The following is a 24,383-nucleotide window of genomic DNA, read 5'->3' as shown; positions in this document are numbered from 1 at the left end:
TACAGATGCAGAAGGTGAGCTTAGCCAAGTTCCTGACACTATTTAATGGCAGAGGTGAAACTTGAACCCAGGCACTCAGGCTATGTATGGTTTGGGTCTTGTTATTTCTCAGTGACTAGAATCCTGGCAGTGTGAGGTGTAGTGGGGGAAGGGAAGCATAAGCAGAGTTTAGAGGGCCGGTATTTGCTGTAAGAATAACATCTCAAATTGTCCAGTGATAAATTACCTTTTATTTTACATTTTACCCAGCATTGTCCAGATGTGAAGCAAGATTTAGCCTTTTCACCCAGAGAAAAAGGAAAGGCTCATGGGCGCACAGTGCTGGGATAGTGGGCAAACAGTAGGTATTTGGTAAATGTCTGTGGAAAGAAGAAAAAATCTTGAGGTATTGTTACGTCTGCCAGAAGGAGACCCATTGCTAACACACACAGTTTGCTTTAAGCTAGCTATTTTTATACTGTAACACAATGTAATATGAGCATCTTTCTGATTCATGGATTTAAAGATTTGAAACTGTGTTTCAGACCAAGACTGGTATTATTATCTGTGACCAACTGATTTGAGCTTATGTGAACAACAGGGTCTGAGCCCCTTTTGGGCTTCTGTAGTGATCTCTTGAGATACAGCAGTTTATTTTGCTATAACATCTGTTAGACTTGGACCATAGTGGGTACAGCTGCTTGAGTTAAGTTTCCTGGAGAACACTGGATGATGGTTTGGTATCAGGGATAAAGAGTTCAAAATATTAAGTTTGTCACAAAATTAAGTATTTGAGAAAGATCTGTGATGGATGTGCATTAATGTGGTAGTGGTAAACGGGTTTTAAACAGATGATATTCTTGGTGGTTTTGGTCAGCCATTCTGTGTTGGTTCTCAGTCTGAAGATGACTTAGGGCTGTCTGGTGAATTATTAGGAATGCAGAAAGGTTTATATAACCCATCTGTATAGATTGTGACAAGTAAACTCTCAGTTCCTCCACCCAAGGAGCTTTCATTGCTGCTTCTATACCCTCCCAGATGCCTTGAAGCCACCTATTTCATCATGTTTATCAAACTTAATGGGAGAGACCGTTTAACATAATTTATCCTCCCTTTCCCTCTGTACCCCACCACCACCACACACAGAATGAAGTTCTTTCCCCAGAAGGGGGTATATTAATCTAGTTGCAAATGGCAGAAACCTAATGTAAACTAACATAAGCAAAAAAGTGTTGATCATTTAACTGGGAGGTCCAAATGTGAGCTTCAGGCATGGCTGGATCATGAGGCTGAAATGATGTCATGAGGACTCTCTTCGCCCTGCCTTTCTCTGCTTCTTTTTGTTTATTGCCCTCATTCTTTCCTGCTGTTTTCTCCGTACATACTGGAAAAGGTGACTCTTGTCAGCCCCAAGCCTATGACCTTACAGCTCTCTTCTAGCATTGTAAACTAATCATGTGGACAAGGACCTAGGGATGTCATGTTTAGACAGATCTGTGTCACAGGCCCACTTTTGAGATGAAGGAGTAAAATTTCCTTCCATAACCACATGGGATGGGGAAGTGCAGAGGTACTAGGCAGGTGAAAACAACAGATGATTACTGTAAGTGTGTGTGTATACATAGGCATATGTGCTGACATGTGTGCTTATATCCCACTTCTTTGAGGCCTTTCCAGAGCCTTCCAACTGGAATGGATCCACGTGGTTTTGTTTGTCCATCACACGTTGTTATTTTGTTGTGGCATTGATCATGTTCTTTTCATCCCTTCTGCTCCTTTGCATCTGCTGTTTGTGCATGCACGCATGTACACACACACACACACACACACACACACACACACACTGTTTTGTCTGACTGACTTCCTTTTGGATTCAGATCATGCTTCTCTTCTCAGAAGCCTTCCTTGACCTCCATCAACGAGGAAGTCACATCCCCTGAGCACAACCCTACTGTGGATTTGATTTCTGTTTGATAACTGTCTACTTTCTAGTCAGTTCTCCACTAGACTGAGAGCCCCTTGAAGACAGAGGTGCTCTTTGCTTTGTATTCCTTACCTCCTTCTTAGCTGCATTATTTTTCTTCTTAGCACTTACAACCAGTTGACACTGTATATTTGTTCGTTGCCTGTCTTCTCACTAAAACATCAGCTTCATGAAAATGATGAGGAAAGGAATTTTTATTTTATTTACTGCTGTATCTCTAGGGCCTAGGACGTGCCTGGCTCATAGTATGTGCTTAATAGATGTTTATTAAATGAATGAATGAAAATCTGCCCACAGGGAGAAAATGCTGCCATGGTGTTGATGAGGATTCAATCTGCATGATAGATACAGTTCTCACTGTAAATGTCTGTAAATGCAAGTACTGTGGGTGACGTCCCAGAAAGGCAGAACCTCTCTCCCCATGTGCATCTGAACCTACAGAGGTGAAGGGTTAGGCCCCAAGGAGCAGCCACCTGGAAATTCCACCCTGTGAGATATTTCACCCCCCTCAAACTCTTCTGAACTGTGATAGGTTGTATATTAAGGCTTTTTTTTTTTTTTTTGTAGTTTGAGTCTTTTTTTTCCTTAGGGTATTTATATTTTTTTTTTCTAATTTTATTTATTTTTGGCTGTGCTGGGTCCTCATTGCTGCACGTGGGCTTTCTCTAGTTGTGGTGCGCGGGCTTCTCACTGCGGTGGCCTCTCCCTTTGAGGAGCATGGCCTCTAGGAGCACGGGCTTCAGTAGTTGCAGCACGCGGGTCCTAGAGCGAGCGGGCTTCAGTAGTTGTGGCTGGTGGACTTAGTTGCTCCGCGGCATGTGGGAATCTTCCCGGACCAGGGCTCAAACCCGTGTCCCCTGCATTGGCAGGCGGATTCTTAACCATTGCGCACAAGGGAAGTCCCGGAGTATTTATCTTTAAAACATTCCCTTGAGCACTTACAACGTGCCAGGCATGGTTTGTTGTTGTTTTTTTTTTAAATAGATTTATTTTATTCATTTATTTTTGGCTGCATTGGGTCTTCGCTGCTGCACGTGGGCTTTCTCTAGTTACGGCAAGCAGGGGCTACTCTTCCTTGCAGTGTGCAGGCTTCTCATTGCAGTGGCTTCTCTTGCTGCTGAGCACAGGCTCTAGGTGCACGGGCTTCAGTAGTTGTAGCACGCAGGCTCAGTAGTTGTGGCTCACGGGCTTAGCTGCTCCACAGCACATGGGATCTTCCTGGGCCAGGGCTCGAACTTGTGTCCCCTGCATTGGCAGGTGGATTCTTTACCACTGCGCCACCAGGGAAGCCCCAGGCATGGTTTTAAGTCCCTTAACAACTTATTCTTTGACTGGAGTTTGGGGATCAAGATTGTGAACTTTAAAACTTTTTTTTTCTTTTTAAATACAAAAACACTCAAAAGAGGCTAAAAAAAATTCAGACTAGAAAATTATAAAAGAAATGAGACCCCTCTCCATCCAGCTCATCTCACCCTCCAGAGGTAGAGCTACTACTAATAGCTTGGTGTGTGTCTCCTCCCTTACCTTTTCTTAGGCTTTTATAGTCAAAACTATTAAATAAAATACACTCCATCTTGTCATTGTTTGATTTTCACCCAGATGCAGCCATGTTCTACATGCTGATCTTCACCTTTCCTTTTCCATAGCTGTCTTCAATGTACTTCTGCTGCACCCGCCACTACTCCCCAGGGAGAGCACCCTGCCTCGGGGTGAGTGGCATAGCCGGATGGGGGACTTGCAGCCCAGAGTGCAGTCTGTCCTTCAGGACAGGGGCTGCTTGGGTGTTGGTCTTCCGCCCTCTCCCAGGGAGGGCCCAAATCCACATTCATCTTCCTGGGTACTGTTGTGCCTTATCTTATCTTATTTTAACCTACCCATGCCACACCCACCCCCCCAACAAAAATAGCAGAGGGAGGATACCCTTTTGTTTCTTGTTTTAACACACAAAAAGTAGTTCTCATACAATTAGAGGCTTGAGGTGAAAGGGCTATTGTTTAACCCCACACTCACCCCCAAACATCTGGGCCCCCGCTTCCACCCAGCTGAAATACCTTCTTGTAGTGCTTAGTTCTCATTTGCTTCCTAAAAAGTGCATATGAGTTTATACTGCAATGCCTGACCATTCGCTGTGCCTCTGTCTCACCCTGCCTTCTCCAGGACTGGGTATTTTAACTGAAAGAGGAAAATCTTAACTAGTTGAAAAATGGTGTCTCACTTTAATTTGCATTTTTTGTTATGATTAAGTTTGAACTTTTTTTTTGCATATGCATATTAACCATTTTTATTTCCATTTAAAAAAAATTGTTAATTCCTGATTTTGTCTATTCGCTTATTGTGTCTAAGCGATTTTTTTTATAAATTATACAAATACTCTAAAAAATATGAGTATATGCTCATTGTAAAAAACAAACAAAAAACTCTTATTTGCTGTAAATGTTCTTCCAGTTGGTTGTTTGCCATCTAATTTTGGCTTTATCATTAAACATACAAAACCTGTTTTTCATTCTTCTGCAGACAAATTTTGTCCTTTTTGATTTCTTCCTTTGCTTGTGAGCTTAAAAATATTTTTTCTTCATTTTGTGTTCTAAAGATTTGCTTTTTGACACATGACTTTGAAAAGCTAATATTCAGTTTTATTTCAGATTTAAACAAGATATTTGATGAAAATATTGTACAATGTTTTAAATAAAAGCAGTTTTAATTAGATAAAGGTCTATGTTTTGTTTTGTTTTTTGTAAATTTATTTATTTATTTATTTTTGGCTGTGTTGGGTCTTCGTTGCTGTGCGCGGGCTTTCTCTAGTTATGGCAAGGGGGGCTACTCTTCACTGCGGTGTGCGGGCTTCTCATTACGGTGGCTTCTCTTGTTGCGGAGCACGGTCTCTAGGCACGCAGGCTTCAGTAGTTGTGGCACGCGGGCTCAGTAGTTGTGGCTCGTGAGCTCTAGAGTGCAGTCTCAGTAGTTGTAGTGCACGGGCTTAGTTGCTCCGTGGCATGTGGGATCTTCCCGGACCAGGGCTTGAATCCGTGTCCCCTGCATTGGCAGGCAGATTCTTAACCACTGTGCCACCAGGGAAGACCTATGTTTTGTTTTAAAGATACTTACATTAGTGCGTATGTATCATTTATTTTTCCTTTTTTAAATTTAGCAGAATATCAAAGCTTGCTCCACAAAACTGAGTTCGAATGTATGTATAATTCTCATCATTTTAATGTTCTTAAGCGTTTCCATAAATTGCTACATGAGATGTTTATCTGTTGCTGTTGATCTGGTTTAAAGATGCACTCTTATTCTGTTAGCAACGTCTAGGTGTATAGCCAAGATGATGAATTTAGCCTCTTCCAGTTCACCTGTCTCACCATTTCCCTAAGTCTCTTTTTGAGATGTAATTATGTACAGTAAAAATATTTAATGAATATGCTATGGTATTCATTGAATACCATTCAGTAAATTTTGACAAATACATATACCCATTTAATCACCATCCAAATCAAGAAAATAAAGGATTTCCATCACCCCAGAAAGTTCCCTCGTGCACCTTTCTAGTCACTGCTGTCCCCAAAGGCCACCACTCTTCTGATGTCTATCACCATAGATGAGTTTTGCCTGTTCTAAAATATCATATAAATAGAACTATGTATATGAACTTTATGTGTGGCTTCTTTTAGTGAGGTTCAGCCATGTTGCATGTGTCAGTATCCGCTGTATGTATATACATCAGTCATTTATTCATTCATCAGTTGGTGTGCTTTGGGGTTGTTTCCAGTTTGCGGCTATCAGGAATAAAGCGCTAGGAACATTCTTTATTTTTCTTCTTTTTTTTTAATTGTGGTGAAAAACACATAAAATTTACCAAATTAACCATTTTTAAGTGTACAGTTCAGTAGTATTATGTATATTCACATGGTGAAAAGTTCAGATCTCCAGAACTTTTTCATTTTGCAAATCTGAAACTCTGCACCCATTAAACAGCTCCCCCTTTCCCCTTCTCCCTACCCCTGGTTCCATAAACATTCTTGTATAAGTCTTTTTGTAGCCATCTCTTTTCATTTTCCTTGGGTAAGTACCCAGAAGTATAGCGGCTGAGTCATACATAGGGTGTTTACATATTTAGCCTTAGAAGAAATTGCCAAACAGTTTTCCAAAGTGGTTGTACCATTTTACATTCCCACCAACAGTGTATGAGAGTTCTACTTGCTCCATATCCTCACCATTAGATATTATGAGGGGTTTTTTTTAGTTTTATTTTAGCCATTCTAATAGCTATGAAGTGGTATCTCATTGTGGTTTTATCACAGCATATCTTAATCATTTATTTACGTGGCTATTTCCATTATCAGACTGAGCTTCTTAAGGGCAAGGTTCATGCAATACATGCAATACATGAATCTTTTTCTTATTAACTTTTCCCCTTTATTTTGAGTGTGATAGATGCTTTATTATAGAAAACTTGAAAATTGAAGAAACTATTAAAATGAATATCCCTGGTAACCCTACTTCTCAGATATCATCATTAACATTTTGGTGTCTTTTGTGCAGTATTGTGTTGGTTAGCCCACAGATAGGGCAGTTCCAGGGTAGATTGATTGAGCAACTCAGAGTTGTCCCAGCCCTCTACTCTGCCATCCTCAGGGCATCATTTATTCATAGCAAGAAACCTTTGTGACAGAAAGCCCCTGACAGACTTCCTTTGTGTTTTGTTGGCCAGAGTTGTATCACATGTATCACTGGCAAGAGGAATGGAATTGCCAAAACCAAGTTAGATTAGACTAATCACAGTCCTCCCTCTGGGTCTGGGGAGGGAGCCTGGCCTTCTCAGATGAATGTGAACAGAATCAGAGTTCTCTCAGAAGGGAAGGCAGAGTTCTAGGGTAGGCACTCAGCACTATCTGCCACTTGGGCATATTGTTTTTCAAAGCCGAAATTTTTCTCTATTTAAATTTTATGTCTTTCCACTTATTATGAACTAAACATCTTCCATGTCATTAACTCTTTGTAAATGTCACTTTTATTTATTGTATAATTTACTACTGTACCAGAATCTACTTGATCGTGTCTCTAGTTTTGGACATTAAATCTATTTTCAGTTTTTTGCTGTTGTAAACAATTCTGTAGGGAGCTTAAATTTCTGTACTAGATCTCAAATTATCTTCCTCAAGGTAGATTTTTATGATTGGACCATTAATTACACTTATTAATAATTATGTAGCAATATGATTACATATTAATAATGATTGTTGATTATTAAATGAGGTTATTAACATATTTAAGACTTCTGACACACATTGTCCAATTGCTTTGTAAAAAAAAAGCATCTTAGTCTTACCATCATAGGGTAGAATGCCTATTTCTCCTCCTTTCCTTATTTTTTTACTTTTCTCCCTCCTCTTTATTTCATTCAATCATTAATGTGTATTCCTTTGACAGATATGTTGAATACCTTTTATAGCCAAAGCACTGTGCTGAGTCATGGGGGGGTACAAGGCTAGTACTGCTCAGGACAGACAGACAAAGATCATGCAATTGTGTAACTACAGCTACTGATAAGGATTATGAAGGAAGCTTCCTAGGGTTACGGATACTATAAACTCTATATGCCGTCTGGCTTAGGGAGAGGACTGGAGGAGAAAACAGTCTACGACTTGGCTTTTTTGAGGCTGCAAGAGTGCTCTGTGGCTATTGGGCAGACAGGATGGAAGGTGCCTTTTGTGAAGTATGGGAGGATAGGCTTGGCTGGAGAGTGGGAGTGCACAGCTGACCTTGTTATGGACTTGGGCCTTTATCCCAAGAGTAACATGTAGCCAATAAAGGGTTAAAGAAGGGAGGTGATGGTGACCTGACCATCTTTGAGAACATTTTGGAGGGGGCCAGAGGGGATTCCTAGAGTCCAAGATTAGATTGTGAAGGTAGCCATGGAATCTCCCCACCTGGCACTGGGTCATTTTTTTTTAATTGCTAATTTTATGAATGAAAATGTAAAACGTATTACAAGTGTAACTGAATATTTCCCCAAGCATCTGACAGGCATTTGCACTTCCTTTTTTGGGAATTGGCTTTTTATCTACTGCAGAGTTAGTGGGGGCAGTGTAATGGCCAAGAGCACCCGCTCTGGAGCCAAAATGCCTGAGTCTGAATCCTGGCTCAGCCTGTTACTGGCTGTGTTATCTCGAACAACTTTGGTCTACCTCAGCCTTTCATGCTGTAACATGTGGACAGTAACAGTGTACATCTCTCATAAGGTGGTTGTGAAAATTAAAAGATAAAGTACAGGGACTTCCCTGGTAGTCCAGTGGCTAAGACTCCATGCTCCCAATGCAGAGGACCTTGGTTTGATCCCTGGTCAGGGAACTAGATCCCACATGCATGCCACAACTAAGAGTTCGCATGCCTCAACTAAGGAGCCCGTGAGCCGCAACTAAGACCCGGCGCAACCAGAAAAATAAATAAATAAAAAATAAAAGATAAACTACAGTGCTGGCCCATATGAGCACTCCATATGTACATGCTGTCTTATCTAGGTATGTGGGCTTTATATATACACATGCATAGTAACTCTGTCCTGTGTATGATGTGTTGTAACTGTGATTCCCTGTCCATTTTAATTTTTTTATTAATGTCTCTTTTTAAAAACTTTTCTGTGAACATTTTCAAACATCACGTCACTATTTTGAAGTACAAAAATTTATCTGCAGTGAACAAATGTCAGTCTTCTCCTTTGTGATGTCTTCCATTGCTGTGAAACAGGTCAAGTCATACACAAAGACTTTGGTTTTTAGTGTTTTTATTTAAAATACTTCACAAATAATCCTTTAATCCATTTGTAATTTATTTTGGTGTATTAATATAAGGCAAGACTCTGAATAGATTTTTCTTTCCAAAAAGCCTATCAATTAGCCAAGTTCCATCTATAGACTAATCCTTCTTCCCCTCACTGCTGCTTTTGGCTCCTATCATGCATTGGATCTGTACACACACTTGGGTCTATTGGGGGAAAAGTGGTTCTGCTCTATTAGGCCGTAGCTCCATTCCTGTAGTATACCAGTACTGCTTTGATTTAATCAGTATGGCTATCCTCTTTTTAAAAATATTTTGGCTAGGGCTTCCCTGGTGGCGCAGTGGTTGGGAGTCCACCTGCTGATGCGGGGGACACGGGTTCGTGCCCCGGTCCAGGGGGATCCCACATGCCACGTAGCGGCTGGGCCCGTGAGCCATGGCCGCTGAGCCTGCGTGTCCAGAGCCTGTGCTCCGTGGCGGGAGAGGCCACAGCGGTGAGAGGCCCGTGTACCGCAAAAAAAAAAAAAATATATATATATATATATATATTGGCTATTCTTGCCTGTTTGTTCTTACACTTGAACTTTAATCATTTTGTCAGGTATCCACTCCTTACTGCCCCTAACTTCATTAGAATTTGCTATAAACTGTTATTTAATTTGGCACTAATTGGCATTCATAAACTATTCCGCCATCACATTTGGAGCTGGTGTATCCTTCTATTTAAGACAGGTATTCCTCAACAGAGTTTTGTACTTTTCCACATGTAGGCTCTTCACATTTCTTAGGATTATTCCCAGATGTTTCCCTTTTCTTTTTTAATGTTTTATTTGCTGTTAAGAATATAGTATTTTTCATATAAGGAAGGGTTGTGTTTTGTATATTTCTCTTACATCCAGCCATATTACTTAACTGATGGTGGTCCAAGAGTTTTCATTTAATCTTCTTGGATCAAGAAGGGTTATGATATTATCATCTGCAAATAATGTTTTTCTTTCCTTTTTTAATAGTTTATCTCTTATTTCTGTTTTGTGTTATAGAATATGCTAGGATCTTCAAAATAATGTTAAATACCATATCTCTGATTCTAAGACCATTGAGCATAAGAACATGCTATCAAGTTAATAATAGCTTTTAGGGGCTACTAGTCAAAATATACCGATATATAATGTAAATGCATGTAATTCACATCCCAATATCAGAAAAGTTTGGAGTACATCTCAGAATTGAGGAGATAAGAAAACAGTGGTAATGATGGCCCTCCTTATTTTATTTCTTATTTTAGTGGGAATGCCTAACTATTCCATTTTAAATATGATATTGGCTGTCAGTTTATGATAGGTAGTCTTTGTTATATTACAGAAATATCCTTTTCTTCAAATAAAACAAAAAGCTCTAGTTCTGCTGGACAGTAATGAGAAGGCTATACTGTTTGGTTTAACAGAAAAGTGGAAATTGTGGCTGTGCACATCGTCTGTGCCAGCTGGTCTGCTGGTCTGTTGCTGCCTTTTTCCTTGATAGCCCCAAATGCAGAAATCCCTGGCTGCACAGCAAGGTCTGTGCTAGTCCTGTACCCGGAGCTCCCTGATGTGCACAGCCTTTCGAGGATGGTGTATTAGTTTCCTACAGCTGCAATAACAAATTACCACAGATTCGGTGGCTTAAAACCATAGAAATTTATTCTCTCACAGTTCTGGAGGCTAGAAATCTGAAGTCAGTTCACTGGGAGGAAGTCGAGGTGTTGCAGGGCTGTGCTCCCTCCAGAGCCTCTACGGGAGAATCGGTCCTTGCCCCTGCCAGCGTCTGGTGGCTGCCTGCATTGCTTGACTTGTGGCCTTATCACTCCAGCCTTCAAGGCCAGTGTCTTCAAATCTCTCTCTGCTATGTCTTCACCGTCTTCACGCACCTTCTCCTCTGTGTGCGTAGATGGAAATTTTTCTGAACTTGTCGATGCTGAAGGAAATGCTTTTAAAGTCATATGTTAGGAATAGCAAAGCCTTATTCATTCCCTTTGGGAAGAAGATTGTGGTCACCTGGAAATAGCTCTAGGTCAATTCTCAGAAAATCAATACGCTGAAATTCAGTTCCACAAAAGCCCCTCAACCTTGCCCCCTCCCACTGTCCCCCCGGTCTCCTCCTCAATCTGCAGCTCTTCAGCTTCAGGGAGACGGGCAGAGTACATTTCCTCTAATACTGTTGTGAAGGAAGAATAAAAATTGGTCAGTTGAGACTAGAGAGCTTAAAGAAAAAGGTGAAGCCTGCATATTGGTAGTTTAGTAAATCGGTTATTCAGGGAATTGGCCACTTGGCAAGTCAGCTTTCTGCGATTGGCTGTTGCTGAATCAGCCCACTTCCCCAGGAAACACTGCAGAACTTGGGGGCAGAGGGTGCCCTCGGGCCTGCCTAGAACAGGACTGCACTTGTCCCCTCTGCTTCCTACAAGCCATGGAGATGGGGACATTGCCCTTGCAGGAAGCTGGGACTGAGCGCAGCCACTCATAGGCTAGGTCCTAGGGGTGAGAAGGAAGAGAAGGCAAGAGTGAGAGGGAGTTCCCCCCTTTGGACTCTGGCTCAGCAGAACCCAAGTGTGGCCCAGTAGCTGAACCTCTTTGCTGGCCAGAGCCAAACTTAGACGTCAGTCAGGTGCTGCATGCCAGACCAACCTAGCATGGAAGAGGTGGTTTCAGGGTGTCAGGACTTACTGCATGAGACCACAAGCTATGTAGAGTCATCTTGTGGGGTGGTTATGAGACGAAACTACATTCCCTGTTTAAACTTGCATGTAAAATATTCAGCACAGGGGGCTTCCCTGGTGGCGCAGTGGTTGAGAGTCCGCCTGCCGATGCAGGGGACACGGGTTCGTGCCCCGGTCTGGGAAGATCCCACATGCCCCAGAGCGGCTGGGCCCGTGAGCCATGGCCGCTGAGCCAGCGTGACTGGAGCCTGTGCTCCGCAACGGGAGAGGTCACAACAGTGAGAGGCCCGCGTACCGCAAAAAAAAAAAAAAAAAAAAAAAAAAAATTCAGCATGTTAACCATTATTAGTAGTATTGTTTTGACATTATTACTAATATATTTTTTAAATATGGTAATACTTATCACAATGCCTATTAATGGTTGATAAATACTATTTTCTTCTTTCATTTACTGGGTAACTTTGGGTAGAGGCACTTACCCACTTCTGGAGACCTCTGTTTCTTCTGGGGGTACCTGAGGCATCTCTTGCTTTCTTGTAACTTCAAAAGCCAATCTAGTCATTAACCTCAGTAGAATATTGCATATATATATATAGCATAAAGACAGCTGTGGAGCACTGCTCAGCCAGTTGGGCAACTTCGCTATTCTGCCTTATAGGTTATCAAAGCAAGTCGGGTTATTATAGGAAGACCCTGTAAATTGTGAAAATTATGTTCATGTGGCAGTAGCTGTTTAGTGGAATAAAAAGCCCAATGATATATTGAAAGAGAAACAACAACAAAAAAAGGAAGGCAATAAATTTATGCCTAGCAACTCTACGAATTGCTTGTTATGTATTTCCTAGGAGTTAAGATAAGAACATGAGTTTATTTTTGTACAGATCCTATTCTAAAATAGTGCCCTAGTACTTAAAAATACCTCAGTAATTCATTACTTTTTTGATAATGTGTTGCAAGTTCAGTAGCACACATTCACAGTCAGTACATTTCTGTTGCAGTATCTGCTGTATGAGCAAATATTGAAGGAGTTTGCAGACATCTGCTTTACAGTAGGGAGATAGATGATCCAATTGGATGTAGCCCATATGTGCAGTAAAGTCTGGTTATAGGAAATTACAGACTAAAAAGACTGTTGTTGTAAATATGCACCCCTGTACACAGTAAGGTTAAGCAGAATATCCGCAAGACAAATTAATCATTACAAAGAAGACTAACAGTTATATTTATAGTTTAAAAGCAAGAATAGCAGGGGCTGGAAACTAAAACCAACCCAGTAGCCCAAATGATAATGTGAACTTCCCCATAATTGGTGAAGTCCAGGCCCCTGAAGGCACACATGCAGCCAGAGCTTGGCAGTGTTATGTGGCAGCCAGATTTCTGAGAACACTGAATGGGGGGCTTTTTCTGTAATACCTAATTTTAGATGTAACTCTTAATCACTTAGGTGATTGTTAGCAAGTAGCCCTAGGTAGTATGTTCACAGGAGATCTTGCATTTGGGGTTACTTCACAGCTGAGCAGCAGACACTCACAGGCTCCTGGGGAGGTGATCCCCAGTGTTAGGAGAGCTGTGCCTGTGTGTCCATGGAAGCTTTATGCACAGGGAAAACAGCAAGGGTGGACACCAGTGAATTAACAATGGAGACTTAGGGGTAACTTTGACAGTGTTTGCTCATCTGTATTTTCTGAAACTTTTTGCAATCAACCTGTTACTTTTGGTTAATTTTTAAAAGAGCTTCATCCAACTCCTCAAGCCCCTACAATAGAACAGCACAAAGACTGATGTCACCACCTCACAACCCTGTGGGAGCTGATACAATCCCTGATGGGGAGGAGATGAAATGTTTATGAATAACTCTGTCTGCAGTTACTCGAGCTGCTGAGATTAAATGACAAGAGCAGTTGTTCTTTCAAGGCATGAACCGAACCTCTGTTTAGGAAACATATTTCCCCTCCCTGCTTCACCACTGCATCCTAGGTTCAATTCAAAGCCATGGAGGCAGCAGCGGTGCAGCTTCCTGTGCACAGTAGCTGTGATTACTGCTTCTCTGGATCTTCTTTTTTTTCCTATTATTTATTTATTTATTTGTGTATTTATTTATTTGACTGTGTCTGGTCTTAGTTGCGGCACGCGGGATGTTTCATTGTGGCACACGGGCTTCTCTCTAGTTGTGGCGCGCGGGCTCTAGAGCGCGTAGGCTCTAGAGCGCGTAGGCTCAGTAGTTGTGGCGCGCGGGCTTAGTTGCCCCGCAGCATGTGGGATCTTAGTTCCCAGACCAGGGATCGACCCCGCATCCCCTGCATGGGAAGGCAGATTCTCAACCACTGGACCACCAGGGAAGTCCCTGGATCATTCTTGTAGAAGGGTTAAAGGCTTTGGGATTGTTTAACTTGAAGGCAAGAAAGCAGAGGTAAGATGTAACTCATTTCATTATACTTAAATGAAAAGTAGAACATGGGGAGGTAAGCTGGAATTGGTACAGGGAGAGTTTGCTGTTGTTTTCAACCTTTTAAAATTGTGAAGTACAGCACATACATACAGAAAGGTACATAAAGCGTCAGTGTATAACTTAATGAATTATTGGAGAGCCATATATGCGGCCACCACCCAAGTCAAGAACTAGAACATCACCAGCACCCAGAACATTCCTTCCCAGGCAAAACCCCTCTTCCCTCCCTAGAGATAACCACCATCCTGTCTTTTATGCAGTGTATACTATAGTTGTTTTGCCTGGTTTGGGACTTTATGTAAGTGGAACAATGTAGTATGTATATGGCTTCTTTCACTCAGTGTCATGTTTAGATAATTAGCCACTTTGTTGCATGTGGTTATAATTCTTTCATTTTTGCTGGTGTATAATATTCTATCATAGGCAAATGCCACCATTAATCCATTTTCCTTTTTTTCTTTTTTTTTTCTTTGTGGTACGCGGGCCTCTCACTGTTGTGGCCTCTCCCGTTGCAGGGCGCAGGCTCAGCGGCCATGGCTCACGGGCCCAGCCGCTCCGCGGCACATGGGATCCTCCCGGACCAGGGCACAAACCCGCGTCCCCTGCACCGGCAGGCAGACTCCCAACCACTGCGCCGCCAGGGAAGCCCCCATTTTCCTTTTGATGAACATTTGGGTTGTTTCAGGTTGGGAGCTATTATGAATAATGCAACTGCCAACTTCCTGTATGTGTATCCTGGTCTAGGAGTGGAATTGCTGAATTGCAGGGTGTGTACATTCACACCTTTCCCAGGTTTCCTGTGGTGACTAGGAGCTGCTCTGCTTTCCCCCCTGCTCCCACCTGCTCTGATCAGATGGTTAATGTGCCTGTTTGACGGATGGACACTAACTCACTGAGACTACATGATGAGATTGAGCACTGTTTCTTACGTGTGCTGATATTTTTAATTTCTTCTTGTGACATTCCCGTGTCAGTGTTTTGCCCGTTGTTTTTTCTACCAAGCAGTCGGTTATTCAGTCAACTAACTATAACTCTGAAGGTCACTATGCAAGGGATGTGGGGATGTTCCCTGACCCAAGGAGTAGACTTTACAGCTCTAAAGGCAGGTACATAAACAAGTAGTTCATAACATTGTGATAATCGTTGACGCATCAGTCTCCTCCACTAGGCTGACTGTTAGCTGAAGGGACAGGACTTTTATTTGTGTCATGTCCTCAGTGCTTTACACAGTATCTGGCACACATTAGGTGCTTAGTAAAGTCTGTTAAATGAATGAATGAGGCATTTTTGGAGGATGGTGAAAGTGCTCTAGTAGAGGTAAGTGTTGAATAAGAGAGAAGCACAAAATAAGGAACCACGAATTGCACACTCCCCCACCCAGAGTGGGCAAAGCTTCCCTAGGAGGTAATATTTGAAGCAGATCTTGAAAGACTTTCACCAGAAGCAGTGGAGGAAGTACATTCAAGGCAAAGGAATAGAATGCGCAAAGGCGTGGAGAGGGAAGGTACATGCCACACTAGAAATGAGAAGTTGGGGAGGGGGGCTAACACTTAGGGTGAATGGAGTGAGAGGACAGTGAGAAAGGGCATCAGCTGGAGACAGTGCTGTGAAGGGACAGCCTTGTAAATCTCATAAGCAGTTGTCGACTGAAAAAAATGCACAACCTAAAAGTTGAGAGTCATGTTTTATTTGGTGGACAAAACTGAGGACTTAAGCCCAGGACACAGCATCTCAGATAACTCTGAGAGACTGCTCCAAAGAGGCACGGGAGGGAGCCAGGATATATAGGAGTTTTTGCAACAAAGACCAGGTAGTCGGAACATCAACAGATTACTGTTAATTAAAGAAAACCAGATATATCCTGTGTTTTCTCATCCTGAGTTTCCCTCAGGGCTCACCGTGGTGGTGGCTGTAATATGATGGCTTGGTGGCTGCAACATCCTTTGTTTACTGATATGGCAGGCAATATTTTTCATTTACACAGTGGGGATAAAATTGAAATTAAATACAGAAAAAGAAATTTCTCACAAATGAGGGGGGAGGGGAGCTGTTGAGCAGTAGAATTGATCTACAGAATCTTTTCCTAGACATCTTGGACAAACAGAGCAGATATATAAGCCTGATCATGAAGTCCATTGATAACAAAAGGTATCTTTTGGAAAGCCATGGTGTAACCTGAGCAAGTGTAGAGTGACTTTCCGCAGTCAGACCTGGATTTAGCAGCAGCATGGTCCCAGTGGAGCCTCCATTTCCACATCTGTAATTTGGGAATAATGCCTACCTGGCAGAGGTGTTGTGAAGATTAAGGAGATAAGGTGGGTCTTCCCTGGCGGTCCCGCGGTTAAGACTCCGCACTTGCACTGCAGGGCGCACTGGCACGTCCAAAAAAAAAAAAAAGAGAGAGAGAGATCAGGCCTGTAAAGGATTTGACCCTTGCCTGGATGGTGGATGCTGAAAGGTGGGATGGTTTTCTGATGTAGATCCTTTACTGTTCAGTTGCTGGTATCATTATCTTGCCACTATATACTGGCTGTTAAGTGGTCGAGTCAGTTAATATGCTAGAGTATGAGTAAAGTCCACAGTGAAGACGTTAGTCATCTGAAGAGTTCGCCACCCCCCACCCCCCCGCACTGCCACATTAGAGACACGAGGTCACGTTAGTGTGGACCTGGGAGTAAGAGGACAGAACCTCAGGCTGTTTCTCCAGTGCTAGGCTTCGCAGGGTGGCTTTGTTCTCTGTTTGCTTTATCCCATGTATTCCTGAGAAGGCCATGAAGGGAATAAAGAGCTCAGTATTTATAGCTGTTTTCCTAAAAAAGAATATCTTGCCCAGTTCTCATGCAAGGAAGGGATTAAACTTGTTACCCGCATGAAACCAGACGGCTCCTGCTAGCTTTGCCCAAGCCCCGCCCCTCGGCCAAACTTTCCAAAGAGGGAGGTCCTTCTGAAGAAACGAAAGTGAAATTGAACCGGAGCCATTTCACGAGGTCTGCTCCCTGCCTTCCTGGGCTCGTCCCGGTTCCAGAGGGGCCTCTTGTGTCTTGGAGGCCGACGACCCTCTTTGGGAAGGGTCCCCCTCGGGAGGGTCACGGCGGGCAGACACCGGGACATGCCTCGGGCGTGCCATGGACCCGAGGCAGGTAAGCCGCTGGGGTCAGAGCCCAGAGCGGGCCACCTGCAACTTGCTCGCCCTGGCTCATCTTATACCTCCCTACGCTCCTGTTTTCATGCATGACATATGCGCGTTGTGTGTGTGAGAGAGAGAGTGAGAGAGAGAGAGAGAGAGTGTGTGTGTGTGTGTGTGTTTGTTTTCTTGCCAAGCAAAATTTATGTTCTAGGAATTTAGGAATTTGTATCTTGCTAATTAATTGTGTCGAGCAAGGAAGGCGTGGAAGAGGGTTTGTGGGGAATATGCACTCCCCTCCCCCTTCTGAGGAACAAGGCCTGAGCCCAGGTCAAGAGAGTCCCCCTCTGCTTTTCTGCTAGGACCCCATGGCTGCCCACGCCTCCTTTAGCCCCACTTGGACAACATGCTTTACTTTTATCGTCTCTGCTCCTTCTTAACCTGTAGGAGAAAGTTTATAGTGGCTTTATTCATTATCTCCAAAAACTCGTATATCAATATAATGGAAAACTGCTCAGCAAAAAAGGGCAGGAACTATTGCTATATGCAGCAACATGGACAAATTTCAGATTCATGATGCTAAGCAAAAGAAGCTGGACTCAAAAGACTGCATACTGTATGAGTCCATTTAGATGACATTCTGGAAAAAGCGAAGCTAGAGAGAAGACAGATCAGTGGTTGACAGGGGCTGTGTGTGGGGAAAGGAATTGATTGCAAAGTGCATGAGAAAACGTTTTTGGGAAATGCAAATGTTCTACATCTTGATCTGAGTGGTAGTTATAAGGCTGTGTGTGCTTTGAGTCTATATGGTCAAAACTCATAGAATTATACACTAAACAGGGTACATTTTACTATATGTAAATATACCTCGATTTTATACATAAAGTATATGTACACACGTGCATACATATGTGTGTGCATGTGTATATATATTTTTCCTTTCTTTAAAAGGATTAGGGACACCTGACTTACAGGAAAAGCATTTCTTTATGCAAACCAATATATTACCCTTTGGAGCCCATGTGGAAGAGGTGGGGGGCTTGTCTCTTAATCCTAAATATATGAGAATAGATTAAAGTGAAATTTTGAAGAGCAGTGAATGTTAAGTGGCTTGTTACATAGTTTGTATAGTACATAGGCATGAAGTTGGGTGAGTGGAGATGTTGAGGGATTTAGGAATGATCACCATGGAGGTTGGTTTCTCACTTTCTTTGCTCTTACCTGCCGTTCAGTGGCTCTCCTCCAAATGGCTGTTCTCAAGTGGTGGTTTGGCTTGGTTTCGCTTTTAGGAGATTTTAGGGGGTATAAAGAAAAAATTAATAATCTCTCTCTAATTTTTCCCTAAAATAACTATTGTTAACAAATTCATGTATCCTTTTGAGTCCTGTGAGCCAGGCACCCACTGTCGGTACGCACATATACCTCAGCCCCAGGTGGGGGTAGGGGGGTTGTGTGCAGCAAGAGGAGAAGAGATGGAATTCGTGTCTAGCGATGTCTTGTTCGTGCAGACATTGGCTCAGGATCAGCTTTGTTCAAGGTGCTGCCTTAGGTGCTAGGGATGCAAAGATAGCTGAAGTGTAGTCCTTGTCCCCCAGGGGCTTACTGTCGAGTTGACTGCAGCCCCCCATCAATACTACATGGGGAATATTGAGAGTGGAGAGCTGAGTATAATTTCTAGGGCACCTAATTTTTTTTTTTTTTTTTTTTTTTTTTTTTGCGATACGCGGCCCTCTCACTGTTGTGGCCTCTCCCATTGCGGAGCACAGGCTCCGGATGCGCAGGCTCAGCGGCCATGGCTCACGGGCCCAGCCGCTCCGCGGCATGTGGGATCCTCCCGGACCGGGGCACGAACCCGTGTCCCCTGCATTGGCAGGCGTACCCTCAACCACTGCGCCACCAGGGAAGCCCCCACCTAATATTTTTAATCACCTTTCAGACACACTACAATCTATATGTGCCATTAAAAAAAATCAGTAGCTATGATAAAAGGTAAAGTAAGTGATGTAACAGGTGCTGGATGGGAGTTCAAGGAGAGAAAACTCTCATGGGGGCGGCGGGGGTGGGGGGGACGGAAGTCTCCTGAAGAAGGTGGCATTTAGAGAGATCTGTAGTGAGTTATCATAGGTGGCAGTAAGGGGGAAAGCAGGCACATTGCAGTGGAATGTAGAGGGATGGAAAGATGAGAGGCACTTGTGATAGCCCATGTGAGAGGTAATGAGGGTCTAGAACTGGAAAAAGACACGTTTAAGAGAAAAGATAGAGGTGGTAGACAAGATAGGACTTGGCAACTACCTGATGAGGTGTGGGAGATGAGGGAGGGAGGGAGGAAGGCAGGCAGGCAGGCAGAAAAGATGACTCAGGTTTCCAGCCTTAATAACTCAGAGGAGAGTGCTGCCATTAACAGTAATAAGAACAGCAGGAGAAGGGGCTGGATTGAGGAAAAAGATTAATTTGGTTCAGAATGTGTGGTGTTTGAGGTAATGGCAGGATATCTAAGGGGACAGACAGATCACCTAGGCATTTGAAAATTCAGGTCTTAAGCTTCAGCACAGGTGGTAGCCAAGCCATTGGAGGAGAATTTTTAAAGAAGACAGCTCAATCCACATTGAGTCAGCGCATGTTTGTTGTACTGAACTGACCACCAAACAGCTGTGAAAACCTAACAGAAGTTCATGAGGAGGAATTTATATGGCCCCGTTAGCGTGGTGAGGCGGTATCCTCCTCCAGAACCATTTGGAAGCTTTGGAACAGAAAAAGGGGACAGTGGGCCTTGGGTGGTGAAGGGAACTGACCATGAGATCCAGGCTGAATGAGGAGGTGTGTGAAGCCAGAATGGAGACAAACCAGGAGTGGCTGACCCGCAGCTACAGGGGTGGAGGTAGAAACACAGGGAAGTTGTTGGCTGAGAAGAGCAGGAGTCTGCAAACTGCGGGCCTGCAGGCCAAGTGCAGCCTTCCCCTTGGTCTTGTAAAGGAAGTTTTACATTTTGCCTGTGGCTGCTTTTGTGCTAACGTTGAATGCCCCTCCGGCCCTTTACAGAAAAAGTTCACTGACCCTGGAAAATTTTCAGGGTTTGAGGTTTGATAGTAGCCCGGCTCAAGTAACAGTGAGATTGAATGAGGAGCAGCACAAGCCACTTATGTGGCTGAAAGGTGGAGGTGGCCATCATTGGAGCCACACTAAGGAGATGTGCAGCGAGCATGCTGTGAGCTTGACCAGCAAGAGTGCTAAAATCCCCTCATTGTGACGGGGGGGCAGGGATTGGGGAGTAGAAGGCTGAAGTTATTGAAGAAAGGGACGCAGCTGCCTGCAGGTCCCTGTAGCCTTCAGGAGAATCAGACAAGGGGAATGTGAGCATAAGGAATCATTGTTCCTAGATATGCAAGCCCCGGGGCCGGGCAGCAAGGTATTTACTGACACCCCCAGGGTCCCTTTTGTCCTTAGAAAAAAGGCACATGGTTCTCGTCCTTCAGTGTGGTGCCCAGGCTTGGAAGGGACACTGGGCACTTCTACCCAAACCACCAGGCTCCCCTGGCTGTGCGGAGTTGGCACCGTCTCTTCCTGGATACCTTGGCCCTAGCCTCCTACACCCCCTTAGCTACTTCCCAATAGCCGCTTCCACAGCGTGTCTTCAGAACCCGGTTCTGTAGGCCACAAGCTACGCCATGTTCTCTCAGACCGCCACCTGTTTACCAGAACGACGAGCACTGTGACTCTATACGTCTTGCTTCCTGCTCTTCCATCTCTTCCCTCTGTCGGGTCCACAGGTAGTACTTATGAGGTGGGCGGGCCACCCTAGCTAGGTCACAAGCCCACGTCTCACTTGCCTTCTCAGCTTATTAGGAATCAGGTGTAGCCCTCACACCCACCCCAGGCAGAGGGGAGGGACAGGCTCGCCGCTGCAGTCCCAATTCACTTTCTTTTCCATCTTCTTGTTCTGCAGGGGTGTTGTTCCCTCAACAGATACCAAACCCATCCCGTTCAAGGCTATGAGCACAGCAAGCTCAGACACCAGCAGCCAGGGCTGGGATCTTATCCTAATAGTTTCCGGTTCCAGCAAATAGAGTTTCTCAAGGGGCAACTCCCAGAAGCACCCCTAATTGGAAAGCAGGCACCATCACTGCCACTGTTCCTCCCTGGATTCGGGCCAAGGTTTCCAGGACCACTTGCCAGAGGCGGGTACCTTCAGATCCCGGGTGTCCCCAGGGGCGTGCCTCTCAGAAGTCAGGTGCTCCCAAGAGGGTTCCAGCATCCTTCCCCACGTGGCCGGGTTAGGCCATGGAGAGGTGTTGATAGGCTCTCCTCACATTTCCAGGAACTGACTATCAGCCAGGATCAGGAACAAAGGATCTTAGAGCTCTTGGAGGAGCTTGGGGAAGGGAAGGCCACCACAGCGCATGATCTGGCCAGGAAGCTCCAAGCCCAAAAGAAGGAAATCAATCGAGTTTTATACTCTCTGGAAAAGAAGGGTAAGCTGCATCGGGAGGCAGGAACGCCCCCTTTGTGGAGACTTTCAGTTCCGGTTCAGGCTTGGAACCAGCCCAGCCAAGTAGCGAGAGCAGACAGTCCTAGCCAGGGAGCTCCAAGCTCAGACTTCAGTTTGGAAACTGAAGACAGAAGCCTCACATCTGGCTTGAAAGATCTTCCTGCGCCTCTCGACATGGCTGAGATCAAGGAAAAGATCTGCAATTACCTGTTTAATGTGTTCAACTCCTCTGCCCTGAATTTGGCTAAAAACATTGGCTTCACCAAGGCCCGAGATGTGACTGCTGTGCTGATTGACTTGGAAAGGCAGGGGGACGTCTACAGGCAAGGGACGACCCCTCCCATATGGCATTTGACCGATAAGAAGCGGGAGAGGATACAGATCAAGAGAAACACGAACAACGTTCCGGAAACCACTCAAGCTGCTATCCAGGAGACCAGAAAAATCTCAGAGCTCCCCACCTGCAATTTACCTGCGTCAGATGCCTCAAACAGCATGGTCACCACAGAAAAAGTGGAGAATGGGCAAGAACCCGTCGTAAAGTTAGAAACTAGGCAAGAGGTCACACCAGAACCAATAAAACTGAAACCACCTGTTCATGACAATGGCCCCTCCAAAACAGGGTATGTTGACTTTGAAAATGGCCAGTGGGCCACAGATGACATCCCAGATGACTTGAATAGTATCCACGCGGCACCAGGTGAGTTTCGAGCCATCATGGAGATGCCCTCCTTCTACAGTCATGGCTTACCACGGTGTTCACCCTACAAGAAACTGACAGAGTGCCAGCTGAAGAACCCCATCAGTGGCCTGTTAGAGTATGCTCAGTTCGCTAGTCAGACCTGTGAGTTCAACCTGATAGAGCAGAGTGGACCACCCCATGAACCTCGGTAAGAGACCACCCAGGATTTGTGCCTAAGGTTGGGGTCAGGCACTCTTGCTCCTGATGGAGTCTCTGCTGACTCGTGAGCAGTGCCGGTTGGTGGCCCCTGTCTTTTCCCTCTTTTTTTCTGCCTGTGGGCTGAAACACCCTTGTCTGGCCCTTCCTCCACATCTTGAGCAGGGAATGTAGACCTCGGCCCAGCCAAAATCTTGGCTGAGTAAGGGGGAGGTTGGCAGCCTTGGCTCAAATGAAGCTTCTTTGGAGTTGATTAGCTGCCATGCATCAGTGTTATGCCTGCCTCCTAAGGCCAGAGGTAATGAAGACTTGACGCCCTTCCCGCCCCCTTCCATGTGCCATCCTCCCTCCCCCCGAGCTGAGTCCCCCAGGGGGTGTAGGAACAGGTGGGTAGCGTCAGGCTGCACACAGAGAGTAAGGGTGGGTTGTGCTGCTAAGTAGCAGCGGGTCCAAACCGCACCTCCCCACCCCCTCCTGCTCGGCTCCCGTAGGGACAGGATGCTGTAGAGTGCACGGCTGCCTGCCCGTTGAAGGTGGTGGTTCTAATTTTACGCACCGCCTCTGCACAGATGGGTGGGCTAGCACTTGCTGCTGCTCCTAAGCTGTGAAATCAGAAATTACCTCACTCAGACAGCTGGCCCAGCCCTGCACCATAGGCTCTTCCAAGCCAGCGGACAGATTGAGGAAGACAGGTGGGCCCAGGAGCTGCTGCAGGACCTAGCAGAGAGCTGAAACCACTGAAGCTGAGTGACCGCACGCCAGTGAGGCCAGCAGAGAATCCCACTAACCTTTACATTAACCGTAGGCTGGTGTCTGAGGGTAAGGATTCCCGGTGGTGACCCTTCTTATCCTGACCGTCTTCATGACACTGAGATGGCATTGCAGGAGAGCTGTTAAGAAGAGGGGATGCGTCTGTCCAGAAGCTGACAGGACCAGGACTGGTGTGCTTCTGTCTGGGGTAGAGACTGGATGGCCGTCATTCTCTTTCTTCTCCCACCATCCCCCTTCCCAGAGTTGGGGAACAGCAGTGGGTTTTGTGGTTAACCTTTCTTTGGACTCCAGCTATAAGAAACATTGATGCCATGCTCAAATATTTCAGAAGACCCGGGAAATAAGAAATTTGACCTACTTTTCTAAATGAAATCCCAGATTGAGCAAAGAGCTGAACAAATATAAAAGCTTGAACAGAGGCGGTCTAAGCTAAGTCCAGGGGCCTAGAACAAATGCTTTTTGGTTCTCTGCATAACAAGGGGAAATTCCTTTCATCTCAGGCATCAGACAAATAGAGCTGTAGGATGACTCAAAAGAAACCATGAGAGTGGTGTATCTCTGAGGGTCGGTTGGGGACGAAAATAGGCCCCCAAAAGGGGCAGGTATCTGATCCCTGTAGGTGTCTGGAGAGTGTGAGACTGCGCTGTAAGAAGCCTTCGCTTTCCTTAGGAGCTGCCCTTGAGGTGGCCAAGTCTACCACCCTTGCTTTAGGGTAAAGTCTCTTTGGTTGCTAACAAGACTGTAGTGGTGATTAGCTCATCATTTTTTGTATAGACTTGATCTTAATTCATTGCTAAAAGATAGTGGGTTTCCCTTGAGCTAGTTTCCTATCACCTGTGGCTATGTTTGCTCTAATGAGCTTGGAGAGAGAGTCACTGGCTGCTTTGTTTCCAAAAAAGTAGGAACAGGCTGAGCCTCCAAAGGGACAGGAGTCCCTTGGCCTATACTCCATCTCCTTCACAAGTCAACAAGCCCCGTAGTGTAGCAGGAAATTCCAGGGTGAAGATCTCTTTGGAGAGGGCAGAAGGGATGGCCTAGACTAGTGTTCACACATCTAATCACTTTCCATCAAGATTTAAATTCCAAGTTGTCATCAGTGGCCGAGAGTTTCCCCAGCTGAAGCTGGCAGCAAGAAAGTGGCCAAGCAGGATGCAGCTATGAAAGCCATGACAATTCTGCTTGAGGAAGCTAAAGCCAAAGACAGTGGAAGATCAGAAGAATCA

At 44.7% G+C, this 24,383-nt stretch overlaps 1 protein-coding gene across 1 annotated transcript in view; it reads left to right on the top strand.

The window, feature by feature from the left end:
- ADAR (adenosine deaminase RNA specific) overlaps nucleotides 1–24,383 on the top strand; it is a gene marked incomplete at its 5' end in the record, with an annotated part of 37,273 nt that overhangs the window by 1,696 nt on the left and 11,194 nt on the right. Inside the window, 3 exon segments of the mRNA XM_079721904.1 lie at nucleotides 20,949–22,381; nucleotides 24,234–24,268; nucleotides 24,271–24,382. Coding sequence (XP_079578030.1) covers nucleotides 20,949–22,381; nucleotides 24,234–24,268; nucleotides 24,271–24,382 — 1,580 coding nt within the window.

Source organism: Hyperoodon ampullatus (genome assembly GCF_949752795.1).
Source record: "Hyperoodon ampullatus genome assembly, chromosome: 2".
Taxonomy (NCBI): Eukaryota; Metazoa; Chordata; class Mammalia; order Artiodactyla; family Ziphiidae; genus Hyperoodon; species Hyperoodon ampullatus.
This window is presented reverse-complemented; position numbering and strand designations above follow the sequence as displayed.